This window comes from Lepisma saccharinum, chromosome 13 (genome assembly GCF_977018435.1).
Source record: "Lepisma saccharinum chromosome 13, izLepSacc3.1, whole genome shotgun sequence".
Taxonomy (NCBI): domain Eukaryota; kingdom Metazoa; phylum Arthropoda; class Insecta; order Zygentoma; family Lepismatidae; genus Lepisma; species Lepisma saccharinum.
In genome coordinates this window covers 13,780,546-13,798,724 of record NC_139241.1, presented here as the reverse complement: position 1 = coordinate 13,798,724, position 18,179 = coordinate 13,780,546, and the positions used below count along the sequence as shown (strand labels likewise).

General features: G+C 34.0%; 1 protein-coding gene across 4 annotated transcripts in view; it reads right to left on the bottom strand.

Annotated features, from left to right (window-relative positions):
- Nucleotides 1-3,541: 3,541 nt before the first annotated feature.
- Nucleotides 3,542-18,179, bottom strand: part of LOC145997181 (solute carrier family 35 member F3) — a 242,637-nt gene continuing 227,999 nt past the window's right edge. For 3 of the 4 annotated variants that reach the window (XM_083133888.1, XM_083133889.1, XM_083133892.1), the window contains one exon: nt 3,542-6,234. In XM_083133888.1, coding sequence (XP_082990014.1) covers nt 6,123-6,234 — 112 coding nt within the window. In that variant the 3' untranslated portion in view covers nt 3,542-6,122. Of the gene's footprint in view, nt 6,235-13,398; nt 13,538-18,179 lie in introns of those variants that run through there. The other variant, XM_083133890.1, reaches the window with a different exon arrangement.

Here is an 18,179-nt window from a genome sequence, read left to right as displayed (position 1 = left end):
GGAAAATGAAATAAAGAAGAAAGTATATGTACTTTTATAAATTACGATTTTGAGTGTTTTTCCTTGTCAGTTTCGAGCGCCGGGTAGTTTTCGAACATGGCGCAGCATGCAGTGGTTGTTAGGCAGGCAGATCGGTCTGATACGGGCAAGACGTTGGCAAGGAAATCCAACGTCTTGCCACTGCCAAAACATAGAATGACCCTGCATGCATACCCTGCCACCCACCACCATGGTTAGCTTCTCAAGGCGTTGTATTTGTTCCCAACGATTTGGCTTTCATCTTTCATTCATCACGCATTCCGCGTTGTTTTGCTCATGATTGTTGTCCTTTTTTTAAAAAAAAACATGGTGTGAAGTGATGTGATTATTTTAAGATGGAGAATAGTGAAAGTGTTGTGCAAAAGCATTTAAATAATTCATTTTCTTCGCTTTCGTATTCAGAGAAGAAACAAGTGATTGACAATGGCCTACCATGTCCGAATCTCATGATGTCAACATGTGTTATAGGAAAAAGTGCTGCTGGAAAAGGTTTTGAGAGACATTTTCAAAAAGAACTCTATGAAATTTCAGACTGGCTTTGCGGGTGTGATGTGGTGAATAAATTTTACTGTTGGACATGCTTATTATTCTCGACTAAAAAAAGTGTTTGGAATTATCAAGCGTATGTGGATTTGAATTATCTCAATACTGCAGTTAAAAAACACAGTGAGTCTGAATTGCATCTTTCTAATTTCTTTAAATATAGTAGTTAAGTTGCCACCCCTACTAGAATTGACGTTCTTTTGGATACTCAACGAAAAGATGAAATATGGCTACACAATAAAAAAGTAAAAAAAGAACAGGGAAATATTAAAGAGGTTGATTAACGCTGTCTGCTATTTAGCAAAGCAAGAACTGCCATTCCGAGGCCATGAGGAAAATGCCTCATCTCTAGATAAGGACAATTACATGTAATTCCTTATTGCAAGTGCTGAGTTTGATCCCTCATTAAAATAACATTTAAATTCTACAGTTTTTCGCGGTGCTTCGGCAGGCATTCAAAATGATTTAATAAATTCAGTTTCGGATGTTCTGTGAGATGAAGTCTACAATCAAATTCAAAACACAGACTTTGTGGCTATCATGGTCAATGAAACATCAGACATTAGCAATAAATCTCTGGTGTCAACCGTTTTACGTTTTTTTCGGCCTCACAGAAAAAAGTAATTGAAAGATTTCTTGGATTTCATGACATGAGTGCCGATAAAACTGCGGAGCTCTTTTTAGTCATGTGACTGAAATAATGGATTAATATAAGTGTGGGGATAAATTAATTGCCCAGACATACGATAGAGCTTTGGAAATGTGTATACATTTGAATGGCCTTCAAAGCAAAGTTTTGGAAAAGGATCCGAAAGCTTTTTTTACGCATTGTTATGTTCATGTCATGAACTTGGTGCTGCAACAATCATTAGAATGTAACAAAGAGCTTAAAGTGTTCTTTTCTGGTCTTAAATCACTGCCTACGTTTTGTCATCTCCGAAGAGGTTACACAAACTTTCGGCTTTCATGTCCAGAAAGCTCCCATCATTAGTTCCTACCAGATGCAATTTTACGTCGAGGCTAGTGTGGACAGTCAATGACAGAGAAGAAGCACTGCTTATGTTTTTTTGAACATGTTAGTGAAAGTGGAGACTTCGATCATTTGATTGCAATGATTTTCAAGAGGATTTTCTAGCTTCCTGAAGGATTTCGAAAATATATTTTTAATAAAGGCCTTATTCAACTTGCTTGCCTTTTCAGACGTATTATTCAGTATATTGCAGTCTAAAAATGTTGATAATTTGTATTGCAGTAATAAAATAACTGAATTTCAACAACAGCTGCAAACTAAAAGGGAGAATTTCGAAACACTATGGAATTCCATAACTGGTGCAGTAGAAGATGAAGATATTGTTGAAATGAAAAGGAGGCAACTGAACAACAAATCACAGAAAGATCACTGCCAGAGGCTTTACTTGGAAATCATTGATAATATCAGCAACCAGATAACAATTAGATTCGTATAATTTGAAAAATTGCAATATTTTGATGTACTATATCCCACAAAACAGGGCTACTTCAATAAAAGAGAAAACTTTCCTCACCATCTCTTACATCAATTGCAGGAAATTTATGGCAGTCTGTTTAACTTAAAAATTGAAGGAAATTTATGGTAGTCTGTTTAATTTAACCAAACTACAGAATGCACTTTATGTTTCGTATGCTTCCACTGAAGGATCAGAGAAAACACCAATTGAGATTGTAAATTATCTACTGGGTATGAATCTAGTGGTGGGTTACGGAAATATATAAATTAGCAGCGTTGATCGCAACAATTCTTTCCACGACATCATCCGTCAAGAGATCGTTCTCATCACTGAAGAGGACCCACACATTCTACCGCTCTGCTTAAACTCAGAACTGAATGACGAATTTAAGTCTTATCTCCATCAAGAAAGAATTACTTTCTAAAGTGTGAGATGGGGATAAATCCAAATTTTATGAGGCGGTGATCAGTGCATTTCTCCCTAAAGAAAGAAGAATAGAGCTGGAATTCAAGGAACTGTAAGTAATGAGCAGTTGATTTTTCAAAATTTGCTTTTTGGAAGGATAAATGAAGGGTAAGGGGAAAAACCGGGAATGTGCATGTGCATTTTAGCGATTTTGCAATGAACAGGTCATTCTTATGTCCAGGGTGTTTTTTGTAAGGGTGATTGCAGTTCCAGCAACCCCTCTGGTTGCAAACTTTTAACAAAGTGGGTTGTTAAATATATAATACATACAATATCCCCCAAGTTACTAGAATTTCTCCCCCACTGGAATTAGAAATGTGCACATAAGTTAAGATCATTGAAACTCGTGCTTTAAAAAATAATTTTGATTTGATTTATTTTATTTTACTTCACGTTTTGTGCATCTTGGCTAATTTGCGAAGATGGGGATGAGTGATGAAATTGATGAATGGATATTCACAAACAACCATGCCTGAGTGGGATTCGAACCCGGGACCCTTGGTTAAAAAATAATTGTATGGCGAAGTATTGAACATTATTTTTCTCGCTTAAACTGTTCTTTGGCAGTCCTTGCTTCTCCTTACCCTTCAAATATATTAATATTTTAAATGAAGTATTTACTTCATTTAAAATAATTTATGTAATTTAATATTTTTTCTAAATATTTCTAAATTTACACCAAAAATGTTCGGAGAAAATTTGTAATATTCGTTCACAGAGGGGGAGGGGTTAACATTCCTTCTTTGCCAACGCCTTAAGTTCAGGATCAGGAGACGCCACTGAGTGTCACCTTGGTTAGTTGTTCTTGCTTATAGACTGAAGGAGCCCACATTGCTTATCGCTTCAGTATGACACCCGCATGCCACTTGTCGCCTGTAGCTTGTCACTTCAGACTGCAAGTTCCATAAGAGATAAAGAGTGGAATGTGAAGGAAACGTGGAAGCACATACAAATTATGGTGAAACATTGATAAATGAAAATCAAATTGATATTTTCTGAAAGATCTGTTTATTTTTTACATGGACACATATATCTTTTTCTAGATTTTTTTTTACATTTTTTCAACAAATTACACCTCAAGAATTATAACAATAGTACAAGGTTCAGGCTAATACACAATGTATATGAACAAATTATACTGAACATTTCGGGGATATACCTTGGAAACTTTTGTATACAATCCACATTACTAATGTCATGTATACAATTAAAAGAAAATGTGTCGCCAAGTCTTAACAAAATTATTATTTTACAATGTAAAAATCACTTTGAAGTTTCTAATTTCTAGCTTTTGGGTTTTGTAGAAGTAATTTATGTAGTAGCATCTGTGATTTAGTTTTGGGTTTTTAGTAATTTATAATTGTTAGTCTAACTTTTAAATTATAAATGCTGTGAAATTAAAGTAGTTTTCATGTATTTATTTAAGTCGTAAGTAATTTATATTTAGATTTATGTCTCTTTTACACCTTTCGTATTATTTATGTTTGTATATCGTTGTTTCTTCAGGTGATAAAATGTGTTCCTTCTTAGTTAACCCTTTTGTTGGAAACAAAATATTATACAGAAGATTGTCATGTGAAATATACATTAGAATTTTTAGAATATAATATGCTCAGAAACTAGGTACAAAAAAAAGAGCATAATTGGAACTCATTAAAGTATTAGATGTGGCCATAAAACTTATCGCTATGAGAGACAAATATCAAAACTCTTTTTGGTAAAAAGTTTGTTGAATGATTAGCCTTTGCTATGGTTGGAATATTAGAAATAGCCATCATCTGTGCAACTTATCATATACCATTATGAACACATAATGACAAAAATAACGTATAATAGTCCCAGGTGTATTTGTGATTAAAATTACCACCTGAGCGCTAGTGTCACTTCCAATATGGCCGCTGTATGTAGGATTCATACTTGTTTACATTTAGTAGTAGCGCGTGCTCATGGCTGTCATGGAAAACATGTTGAAGTTACGTGATATTTTTAAATATTGATAAAACGATGTGAATATCAGGAGCTACAATGATGGTAAAGCTGTGCTGAGAATAAAGCATTTAATTATGATAATCAAAAATAACACAGAAACAGACGAAACTAATATGTAAGCACTGGACCTTCAAAGCAGTGCTGTATCGTCTACTACACCTCATGTTGTAACTGGGGCTCTCGAAAATGATTTGAAAATAAAGTATTGGCCTGTACTTGAAAAGCTGCTAACATATCGTTCCAGTTCTTCCAAAAAGGCAGGCTGGTTTAGTAATAATAATGAACAGGCTTACAGGCTATCTTCAATGAAAAATTACATTGCACTGAATAAAACAACAATATTAGCACATGTCCATTTTCTTTTTCTGGTTACATTTAAAAGATACTAATTCATTCTCAAACTATTTTCATCTTTGCATTTAATACTTGCACCTGTTCTAAATTTCACACATAATACATTGCTTATCTGGATGCTTTGGGCAAGACAGCTCATTACTTTTCGAAAAGTAAAATTTAAAACTTTATTTTCATGGTAACACATAATCATGTTTCGAAAAAAATTAAGTGAACAAACTCTTGCATTTTTAGTAATTTTCTTGCTGCATTTCAGCATTTTCCCCATGCCAGTCTTCTGTCAATCAATTCAGTTTTCCCTGATTTATGTACAAATTTAATTTTGTTTATTCCACGGTGTGGAAACACATGAAAATTTTTAACTTGTTCTGACCCATAAAACGATTTAAAGCCAAAAACTGAACAGTAGACGTTTTTGCACATTCCACATGTTTTGAAGGACTTCAACACAGCAAAGTATTCTACATACAGTGGTTCCTGAAAGTCTCACTAGATGGCATATCAGATAATTTTAATCACGAATAGTCAAAGGATAATTTTCTTTATGAAAGGAGTACTTGAATTTTCCAATCACATTTGCATTAAAGTTGCTAATTTATGCCATATTTGTCCTATTTTTAACAAAAATTATTTAAATAACAAATATATACATATATATCACATTGTCTAACATCCCATGAAGCACAATGATACACAAAACTGTTTTCTTATTCAGACTGTCACCCACAGATACGATACAACATTTGGAGTACATAAACTAACATCAGTAACATATTTATTTTACTTTGGAATTAAACTCGCTAGGTTTACAAATCTTAAATTTGTAGTATATTGCAACATAATTACTACACAGTAACATTATACATTGGGAGATATACACTTAGACTTACTTTCTGTAACATGTTTTTAAACATTTTAACATTAGAAATAGATTGAGCAAAGGCACAAATGTACCATGTTCTCGGAAGATATGTATCATGAGAGATGCGAAGCATCATTGATTAAAATATGTGGTGTCCCTTTCTTTATATCCTACCATAATATCTTACATTTTTTTTCAGATAACTTGGCAACATTAATGAAAATATAGGTTCGTAACTGATATCTATGTTCATGTATTGAGGGTTGATATAACACAAGAAAGGTATGAAGTGCAATTGTCTTTTGGTGCTAATAGTCCTTCGTTATCAAATGATCACAGAAAACTAGTCACTAGAAATACGATTCAGCAAGGGTCGGAGTTGGTCATCTTACTCTTCCAGAAGGAGATCTCAGATGAGATCGTATGTAACCTGTTCTGTAATCGATAACGTCTCTGCGAGGTCCATTCAGGTTCGCATGATGACGTCGACTCCACCTGTAAGAGTTTCACATGACAAACAAGCAAGGATATTCGGTCCGGTTGCATCTAATTTCTATCTGGACCAATATCGGGTGACAAAGGAGATCTTCTAATGCAGGGAACATACAGTTCAATATCATACGTTAACACACACAATACTACACATACTCCACCAGAATATCTATTTAAAACAAAGCATGACATTAACTATCGCAACAGTTAGCTGTGGTTCATGCAGTTGTGTGCTTGTGTGTAACTGGGTTGCTAATGGAATCGAAATTCAACCATCTTTTGTTTGTGTGCTGCAGATAAGTTAAACAGTGTTGTTCTTGATTTTTCATTCCCTGCATTATTTTTTAAGTACCTTACCCACTAGCTCCTGAAGAACATGTTATCAATGTTCCACTGTGTATATATATATATATGATAGTTTATAAATACCGGCTCGTTATAATTAAATTTCCCCTACTCTGAGCTCTTTGAAGCATCAGTTTGCAATGAAACTCTGTGTAGAGGCTACAGACACCATGGGGAAGCAAATGCTGATGAAAAACGAATAGTACAAATTTTCACCACCAGGTGGAAATGTGGCGTTGAAAATAACGTCAACCAGAAGTTGGATATGCAAAACTTTATTTTTAGTTTGTCAGTACAGCAGTTTTCAATATGCATGCCGTCAACATGAATGACCCTTTGGAAGCCTAAGACAGCGTGATTAATGTTTCAGCAGCAGGATGTTATTCACTGTGCTCCAGATTTCGGCGCCACATATCCCCCTGGTGGTGAAACTATGAACTGTTTGTTCATCAGCATTTGGTTCCCCTCAGCCTCCAGAGGGTTCTGCATAGGGGAACTTTAAGTATAACCACCTGGTACGTGATAGCTATAGCATACACATCTGAACTACAGCTGAAATTTAAACGTAACTTTTATTACCTGATATCAGTCTAATCCTTGTATTTACAGATAATATTCCAGAAAAATAATGAATTAACACTAAATAATTGAACCACTGTCTAAATACCTTCAAGATGTCATGGTTGTCAACACGTCAAATTATTGGACACTAAGCACGTTGGCATAGCGAGAGAGGCCGAAGTTGTCTGTTAACCTGCACGGAAATCAGCATTGCTGATGTCTGGCTGCAGGTTTTTTCCTAACTGAAAGATTATTCTTTAATTGAGATGGGTGTAAGTTCGGATTAAACACTGGAATTGTTTTTGTTTTTAAATTTTATCATCAATGTCAATATTTCTTACCAATCCCCACCAATACTGATACTTGAAAATGTAAGTTTCCTTCAGAGCTATACCACAGCAATGTGATAAAGTTTTGCTTCAAAATATATATAATATCACATGAGATAATAATTTAACGATACAGGGTGTACAGAAAGTCATGCAACTGAGACTTTGAACATACATAACTTTTGTACAAAAAGCGATAGAGACATGAGACTTACACTGGGTATTAACTGTGCCTATGGATATTTTTGAAACATTGAACAAGAAAATCATGATCGTTCAGTATAAGGGAATAGTTACTATGGTGTAAATTTTTTACATGGATTAAAAGCAAACGAATAAAAGACAGCTGTGGAGTTACTTGCAATAATTTTCGATGGTCTGTGTGGGTATTTATCGAATTCATGAAATAATGATATTTTTTTATGCATTCAAGACCATTTTATGTGGTTGATTATGGCATAATCATTAAAAAGTATGTTTTTCTTCAAAATTACAAGGTGTACTGTCAATATTGGTCATGTCAGAGGGCAGTGCAAGGTGTGCCCGACATCTAGCTATGCTATTCAATCAATACCCAGATGAAATGAAAGAGTTGAAATTCATTATACAAAAACCTAACCTACCCATCTTTCTGTACGAAATTGCATTATCAATGTGGAAACTTACACTACTGGTCAAAGCTGCAGAATGCCATGGGAATATGAGAGCCCTGCATTTGATTTTAAAGGTGAATTTTTCCATTCCTATCTATCCAGTTGTTTTTTTTCTGTTTTTTTCTGTTGTGTTTTGGTTTCACTGTTGTTCCCTTGGATAAAAGTTGTCTAGTAATGCAATGACAAAATATGCATAAGCAAATCTCTTTGTGGCATGCAGTGAGGCATGTTGTTGTTATTGTTTTAACTTGCATTCATGGAATGGCAATAGTGCAATAATGAAGCATTGTGAAAATGTCTGTGCATTTTTTTTTTGTAAATATTATGTCTAATGATTGTATCCCCCTTTCAATTACAGCAACTATAGTGGATGTTTTATTTCTTTATACAGACAGGGATGGCACCACACAAGTTTGACCTAGTGGGCAGGAGCCCTATACTGTTAAGTAAAGCTGGACAGATATCAAGTATATATAAGTTTCACAAATATGTGACCTCTCTTTCCTTCTCTCTCTTTCCAGATTGTCCTTTTAATTTCTTCCTCCATTTCGTATTTGCTGTTGTAAGTTTTCTTATTTATTTTGTTGTTTGTACCATTTTGCTCTGCTTGTGTTACCTCTCTCTTACATACACACACATGTGTGATACATCCAATATCATAATTAAATTTCTTATCTGTATTCTCTCTATCTGCTCAAATCTAGAAAACAGCGACAACGGGCTTGATGTCACCTTACGAAAAGTTCTTTGGCAGGACTTGGCCATCACGAACTGTTGCTGCTCAGTTTTTTATTCCTCTTTCTTTTCTCCTATCATCCCTGTGACTATTTTGTTATAGTCTCCCTATTTCTCTCTTGTTTAAATTTCTTTTCCATGAATTCTATCTCCCTGTCTATGTCTTTTAACTGGTCACTGTGTATAGTGGATATTTTGTCTAATCCCTTTAAATGAAGAAGAAATTTTCCATGTACTTTATTAGCTGAATGTAGCAGATTAAAGTATGCTGTTCAATTCTTGCGGCAGCTATGAAAAGTATGGAACAAATGCAAGAACCGCTAAAAGTTATTAGGTTACAAGAAGTATTTACATGTGTGATGCAAGGTCCACCCTAGAAGAGGACAAGACCTTTCATTTCATGAAGAGAAGCAGCCTAGCAGCAAAAACGTGTGTGTTATTTTATCATTTATATTCGGAAACAAATTATGCCAAAATCCATTTACAGTTGAGCAAAGCACATGATGTGTGTATAACACATTCAAGAATGATGACAGAAAGTAACATAAACACTAACAGTAGTCAAGAAATATTATTTTTCATTTTCTCCATAATACAAATGAATGAGCCTCAATGTGCAGTTTTAATAATATTACAAGTTTTTAACTGAAAAGAGTGCTGCTTCCTCTTCGTTAGAAGTTAATGATTAATTGTTTTAGTTGGCTCATGTCAAATTTCAAATGAATAAGTGTATATGAATATTTTTAATTAATTAATATCTTATTAGGACACAAAAGGACTTCCCAATTTTTTGTTCATTCTGCATTGAACTTTCCCAGTGTAAAACTGTGAATTTTCACAAAAGATATCACTGAAAAAAATGGTAAAAATAAAAGAGTTTGGGCAAAATAAAATATATGTATTGAAAAATGGATGACCTTAGAGAAGTGAGCACTTACTGAAGTAGATCTTGCTTGTATGGTTGAATATAAATATGGATAATGATTGGAAAAACAAAGATTTTTACATAGATTGTCAAAAATAATTTACACAACAAAAATCATCATGGGATCTGCATTTTTCTCTTGTTCACTTACTTGTTGCAAATGAAATTTATCTTGTACATAGTGCTTTGACGCTCATGACAACAGTTTCAATTACTGCCAATTAGCACATGAGCGTAAAAAGTCATCCATTTCCCAAAATGCTAGGTTACAGTTTTTTGGTTATTTTTATTTATCATTATCCTGTATGATTTTTTACTCCTGCCTCTGAAAAGGAGCACTTTATAGCTATAGCCTGATATTGCACTACTTCTAGCCATAGAAGTGTTAACTGGAGAACAAGTTATGTTTCATGTTTGAAAGAAGAGCTAAAGTAACATTCGAGTCTAACCTGATATGCATCACCATATTTTTGCTATGGTTTTCGAGAAATTTAAAGAGGAAAGTAATGCTAATCCAAAACATCAAAACTGTCTGATCCAATCTAATCTATGCAATCCATCCATATGATATATCCATTCCAATCCGTTTGATCTATCCATTGCAATCCATCGTATATCCATCCAATCTATCCATTGCAATCCATCTTTGTATTCATCCAATCTAATCAATTTTATCCATTCTAATCCATCCATCCGGTCACTACCAACCCATACCAATCTACCCTTCCATTAACTGCAATCCATCCAATCATCAACCTGACTCATCCATTCCAAATCATTCCAATTCATCCACCTAATCTGTCCATTCCAATCCATCCCTGCAATACAATCGAAACAATCCAATTCAACCAATCCATTCCAATCCATCCATTCATCCATCCTCCTTCCTTCCTAATCATCAGACATAAAACTTTCCAATTGAAGAACCACATTAAGTGTGACAGAACAAACTGGAACAGCAAACTACAGGGTGGCTCAATAAGTCACTTAACACCCCCAGTACAAGGCCACTGCAGCACGCAACATGGAAATGGTGATGACCAATCGTTATCAGGCCAAGGGGGAACCACATTGACGCCACCCACATGGTCGGCGGCCATCTTGATGTCCGCCATCTTGAATTCAACTTCAGAATTTTAAATGGGAAGGGGGTCATGCGACATATCACAATGGGCTAGAATTTCACGAGAAATGCAATGGTGAAGGTTTTTTCGACGTATCTTTAACCAGTAAAAAGTTATGACTGAATTCTTGTACCAATTTGCTCCTTTTCGAGGTGTTAGAAAAATGCCTTAAAATTTGTTTAGCGCTTCGGTAATGCATCGAGATCAAAGTGACGGTAAATTTATAAACTTCCTTATGAACATAAACATTAGCCTTGTCACTGTGAAGGACTTTTAATTCAATGGTTTCTAACACCTCGAAAAGGAGCAAATTGGTACAAGAATTCAGTCATAACTTTTTACTGGTTAAAGATGCGTCGAAAAAACCTTCACCATTGCATTTCTCGTGAAATTCTAGCCCATTGTGATATGTCGCACGACCCCCTTCCCATTTAAAATTCTAAATTAGGATTCAAGATGGCGGACATCAAGATGGCCGCCGACCGTGTGGGTGGCGTCAATGTGGTTCCCCCTTGGCTAGATAACGATTGGTCATCGCCAATTTCAAATTCCATGCCGCAGTGGCCTTGTACTGAGGGTGTTAAGTGACTTATTGAGCCACCCTGTACAGTGTTGAAAACTTTGAATTTTTATTTAATAAAGAATGATGGCAACAACAGTTCCACAAAGTGGAACTACTTCCTTGAATTTTTCTTATCATCTGACATACTGTTTCAAATTGACAGCTGACAAAGCAGCCTATCTTCAATTTTGCCACTTTCCAATAATCACCTGGAATACATGTCGTGGTTGTTATCATGAATGAGGTTCATTCTGCATAATTACGAAAACATTAAACACTTTTTTGAGTAGAAAAGACTAGAGATACTAGTTATTTTATGTTGTGAACGATGTACAACACTAAAAGAAGCAAACATTATGTAAAACTACAGATAAAAAACAAAACAAAATGAAACATGGAAATCTTGTAAATAAAACCTTTTTATAATAACACCATGTTGATTAAAATCATTAATTTTAGTTATTTTTATTTTTTCTCGCAAATTTGCTATGTATGTAATAAGTTAATATTAGAATAAATTTAAATAATTTGTTCTAGATATGCTAACAAAACTTAATTTTAGTTTCATTGATCATTACATATTATTAAATATTTTGGTATAGACCTACTTCAATGCTAAATATTTTCATGTAGCAAAATAACATTTTTGTGGTCACAACTACAAAAAAACTACTCGTTTACAACACTCAGCATTGTAATTACACCTGAACACAGATTTGTACTTGGCAAAATACCTTTATTTCGAAATTGTGAAACAATATGAGGTTGCCACGTAACCAACCATTTCTATTGTTAGACAACAATGTTAAATACCACTGCAGAAATAATCATAAGTGTGTGATTAACACCTTAGTGACATGTCACTAGCTAAATGATGCCACTGAAGCTTTCCAAATGCATGCACAGACAGACAGAAGCATGCTACAAGAAGTAGATCTAGGATGATGCTTCCAGAATACTATTTCATCTAATTTGCTTTTTTAAAGACATACACAATACGTGCATATACAGCCAACATAGACGGTACTTCAGTGACACAAAGAAACAGTAGGAAATTCTCTGCTGGTTAGGTAGGATAGTTAAATACTGCAAAAATAAACTTGTTGAGTACAGTCCATGTGTGTTGTAATATGTGTTGTGTGTTGGTTTATTGTATGTGTTTATTATTGAGAAACACTCCAATACGCACAACAAATAAATATTAATTTGTAAACTATTAACAGATAAAAGTATGGTTTTAATGCAGAAAAACATTGAAATCTGAATCAGTATTGAATATAGCATTTGTTATTAATTTTAGTCTCTAGAAAATAAACTAAATAATATTGCAACTGTTTTACGAATATGATTTATGCTATGTGATGATTATAGTTGTAATTTTGTTTTCAATACACTAGAAAAAAGGTTTGTTCTTTAATTCAGCTTCATTTCACTGTGTTAATGTGAAGTGTCATAGTGTGGTTTGTTTATAGAAAGGGCTATACTAGCAGTTGTATGAAATACACTGTTGTTGAAGTTGCTGTAAATTGTTTTATTTACATTACGTGAGCAAATTAATGTGAAAGCAGTGCTACTACATTTCAAAAGATCAAATGTAAAAGTGCTGCATTTATAATGTATTAATAAAAACAAATAAAGTTTGTTTGTTTCGATTTTCGTAACATTAGAATTATCATCTGCATTCCTTTTTTTTTCTCTCCCTTCCTTCCTCGTGTAAACTTTTATTAACAGTATTTTTGTTGGTAGACAGACTACTGAAGAAATCCATTGTCACTTGAAACCTTGGAGTTTCAACTCTAAAGGGGAACAGCTATGCATGGGCAAGAACTCAAGGGGCCAAATTTCGGGGAACATTCAGACACACTCACTGTTACATACAGGACACCAAGAATCGGTCATCTTACCTGGTGCTGTGACACAACATGATCAGGGTTCTGGAAGAACAGAGATTCTCGTGACCTGGCTGCCATGGGACTTAAACACATAAAAACAGGCAGCAGATTGGGGCTTTGGGCTTCAATCAATTAGATGAGTTGTAAATACCACTCCCAAATAGAAACACAATCACAGCTCTGAAATAACCAACAACATTCTTGTCGTAGCAATAGCTCAGCCTATGTCCTCCAGCCATTTTAGATTTTTTTTTGGTTAGTTTAATTCTTTTTTATTAATTTTCACTGTTGTAATTTGTTCAAATTTTGCATTCTTGTTATGATGAAAATATTAAACTTTATACATTATTGCCTTACTTTCCTGATTAAATGCAAAAGCTCATAAAGTTTGCATAATTTTTGCATGTTTCATCAGTTAGCATGTTTAACATACATAAAAATAAATAGTTAATTTCAGCAATAAAAGAAAAAAAAATAATCCAGCAGAAGTAATGACAGAAATTTATAAAATCAAGTATTTTGAAAAGTAAGTAAAGTTTCTTCAATAGCATAATTAGAAATAGGCATTACTTGCAAATCTGTACAGAAGAGAAGATTTCTACAGTCTCATTATTAATTACAGAACTTTGAAAATCTGGTTGAAAAGTGGAAGGATACTTGCATATCTCACAAAACATTATTGTTTATGGAACTGAGTTTTTGGATCTTAGTTTCATCATCAATTTCTTATGTAAAAATTAGTATCTTCAAATTAGTGTACACAAAGTGTATATGCTTTCATTACATTCTTGTTATTCCTCAAATGAATCAGAGTTAATTTTTATGATTTTTGTGTATACATTAATTAATTAATCCAAATCTAAATTATCAAAGATTTTAAGCATATGTAATTGTTAGTCTTCATATTATTTAATTACAAACCACCTCTTTTGATAACAAAGCAAACAAAAACTAATTTTGTAAAAAAAATCATTTTTAATACAGAAATTGCCATAATTGAAGATTATTGTATTGAAAATAAGAAACAAAGTTATATTCTTTTATATATATGATCAATTGTAGATATATTAAGTTTTGCTGTCATTTAGTTACAAAAACAAAATATTTTCGAATTACAAAAAATATTTTATTTTATTTTCAGAACTTTATTTGTAAATTGTTTTTATTAGGGTTGAGCTGATACCAATGCTGATGTATTAGTATTGGCCAATACCAGTGATATCGGTATTGGAAAGTGTCGCTTGGAATTCATCTAGCGATAGCAGCCGATACTTTTCTGGCACTTTGGTCTTTCACAAAAATGCCACGCGACACTTTCATGGAGTGTAATTGAGGACTAAAAGTGGTAAACGTTGTAAGTGCCGAAAGCGAAAGTGTTGGGAAATCGCATCGTTCCGCACATCAGCCCGTAAGAACGTTTACACTAGTGCCTCTTTACATGCCCTTTGAACTACTTAGAGGGCTACCAGCCACATTTCACGTTTACCACATTATAAAGCATGGCACAGTTCACAGTTTAACGTGGAAAACGGTGTTTGAATTATTGTGGCACTTACAGCATTTACCAATTTTAGTCTTCAATTATCCTGGAAATTATGCAAAATTCAAACTTATATTTCACGCGAATTTTGCACGTAAAACTGTATTTCTCTGATTATGTAATATCTATTTTAATATTCTGATGTAATTCTTGAATATTCTAAAGCAAATTTCTTGATATATTGATGCATATAATTGGAGAAGAATATTTACACACCAACATTGATCAATATTTTGAACAAATTTTAATTATCGCAATTTTCAAGTATCGGTATCGATGGGAATCGGTAAGAGTATCAGCATCAGTATCGGTTCAAAGTGGTATTGGTTTAGCTCTAGTTTTTATTATCTTTTTTTTTTTAAACCCTTCACATCAATGGGAACATCAGGAGGAAAGTATGAAGGAAATTCAAGTGGAACATACTTGAAGCAACTGTTGTAGTTGATTTAATTGCAAAATGTAACTACAATTATTTGTTTTTGTGAAAAGTGGTATTCTGCAAAATCAGTACTCGTTAGTTTGCAGTTACATGAAATATTGTTGCTTCAATAATATAATATAGTTTGGAATGTAGAATAAATCAATTTGCATGTAAGTTTCATTGTTCATTTCTTTGGCTGAAGACATTCTCGATGCCAAACAGTCAGTGAGTAAATATAAGACTGTTGTTACCAATTCTCAAAGAAAGACATTGAATTAGGTTGTTTACTGCCTGTCTTTATGTGCCAAAATTTGAACAAAGCAGCCACACTTTTATAATTAAGTATTTTAACATATGTTAGTAATTCGTTGCATTGCTATTAAAGAATTTAAGGTGAAAAGTGATAAAATTCTAGTACACTAATACTATTTCTATTGAATATAATGTGCAAAGTGAGAGCTGCAAGTTGCAATAAGAAGGAAAAGTTAGTTCTTTGCATGGTAGACCTTTAGGAAATAAATAAAGTTAAAGTGAATATAAGAAAAGCATTAAATAAAAATAGTAAAGTAGAAAAGGTTAATGCATGAAGCTGAAGCTCAAAATTTTTAACTAGGTTCAGAAAAGATTCTACCTTATACAGCAATATATAAGAAAAGTTAATAATAGGACAAAGCTAGACTAGGTATGATTTTATAAATTTTTGAGACATTTACAAATACATCAATGAAACTGTAATAATTTATGAGTGATTTTTTTTTACATTTGTAAAAAAATACACAGAAAGTACCAGTAAAATGTGTGTGTGTGTGTGTGTGTATGTATATATATATATATATACACACACACACACACACACACACACACATATGGCTTGTATTGGGATATGTGATCTATGATTGTGATGTAGACGAAAATGTTTGATACTAAATGTATAATCATTCCTCCAGTGTTGAAGTACATACACTATCTGATCAAAAGTATAATAATGAATTGAAGCCTGGATGTTACAACCTGGTATATAGAAGACAGGCTGTCAGGTGGTCTTTGTAGATAAGAAGTACCAGCAGAATATGGCAGTGATAAAACTGTTGCTAGCCGCTTGTGCCAGCAGAATTCAGTGACTTCAAACATGGACTGGTCATTGGTTGTCATGTAAGTAAGAAGTCTGCCAGGGATATTTCAAGCCTTCTGGACCTGCCAGAATCAACTGTTAGTGATGTAATTGTGAAGATGAATCATGAATGAACAATCGCAACAAAATTGCAACCAGGAAGACTGCATATACTGACCGAATGTGAGGGTCAAGTGCTGACAGGAAGAGTATTTCATGACCAAGTAGCAGCCCATAAAACAAACATTTCCATGTGTGAAGAGCAATGCGAGTGAACGGTAAAATAGCAGGAATATGATTGGCTGGATTGAATCACGCAATAATACGCGGCAGTTGAATGGTAGGGTTTGGGTGTGGCGTATACCTGGAGAATGATATCTAACTTCATTTGTAGTGTCTTCAGTGAAGTGTGGAGGAGGTTGTATTACGATATGTTTCTGGAATGCACTTGATCCTCTTGTAACATTGCAGGGTACAAGTACATTTTGATCTTTTGTGTACTTCCTATATGCCTATTGTCTATATCAGCATGACAATGGCTGGCCTCCATGGCAGAGTGGTTAGCACACTGTACTACAATGCCAGGGGTCCCAGGTTTAAATCCCAGCCTGGACATGGGTGTTCTTTGTGTGTCCCTTCATAACTTTCACATCAGCACTCATCCTCATCTTTGCGATTAGCCAAAACTGGTAGAAATACGAAGCAGAAAAACAAAAACAAATGAATCAATCAATCAAACATGACAATGCTACCTGTTATAAAGTTGTGACTGTGTGTGAACAATCAGGTTCCTGAAATAAACTGGCCTTCCCAGAGTCAAGATCTGAACCCTGTAGAACACCAAAAGCACAGATTAGACTTTGCTCTAGTCCCTAATATATTACACCATTTCCTGCTCTGGCTATGGCTCTTCAGGAAGTACGGACTACCATTCCTCCAAAAGTGTTAGGCACCTGGTGATCTTTCCAGGGGAGTACAGGCTGTGATCAAAACAAAGGTGGACCCACCCCACATTAATGTCCAGTACTGCAGAGTGTGTCATGGGGAAAGTGTGACTACAGTTTTGATTAGGTGTCTGGATACTTTTGATCAGCTAGTGTATATTCGGTACATTTTCAAAATCAGTTTTATTTATTCTCTAAAGCAAAATTTATCTGGCTATTGTTATTGAACATTGGCTAATTGTGAATTGTTTCAAGTTGATTTTTCATTTCTTTTCGTATGCTTGAAGATGATTTTGTGCAAGAACTAATGCAAGAGAAAAAGAGCTCTGAACACTGATATTTCATTTGTAATTCGTTATGGATAAAAATGGGGTGTGTGTGTGTGTGTAGAGATCATTTCCAATGTTTTTGGATAATTTATTACAATATGTTTTGAAGCCATTTTAATAATAAATCATTATTCAAACAAAAAGTCACATAATTCAACTCTATAATTACTCAAATTATTTTCTGCTATATTTTATAAGTTTCAACAAGACATTTTAAACATGTGAACACACAGCATACTTGCAGCTCCAATGAAATATTATAAGCTATATTTTGTACATATCATGGAATAATGTGGAAAAGATAAACAGTGAGCAATGTGCCACTAGGCTTGTGCATAAAACCAAAGTAAAAAAATATAATATTCTTTGAAGTGTCCAAATATCTCCCCTCCAGACAAATCAAAATTAGCCTTATTAATAAATATGCACCTCTGAACTCATTACTTCACTTACCCTCTAGAACGAAATATTTTTGTT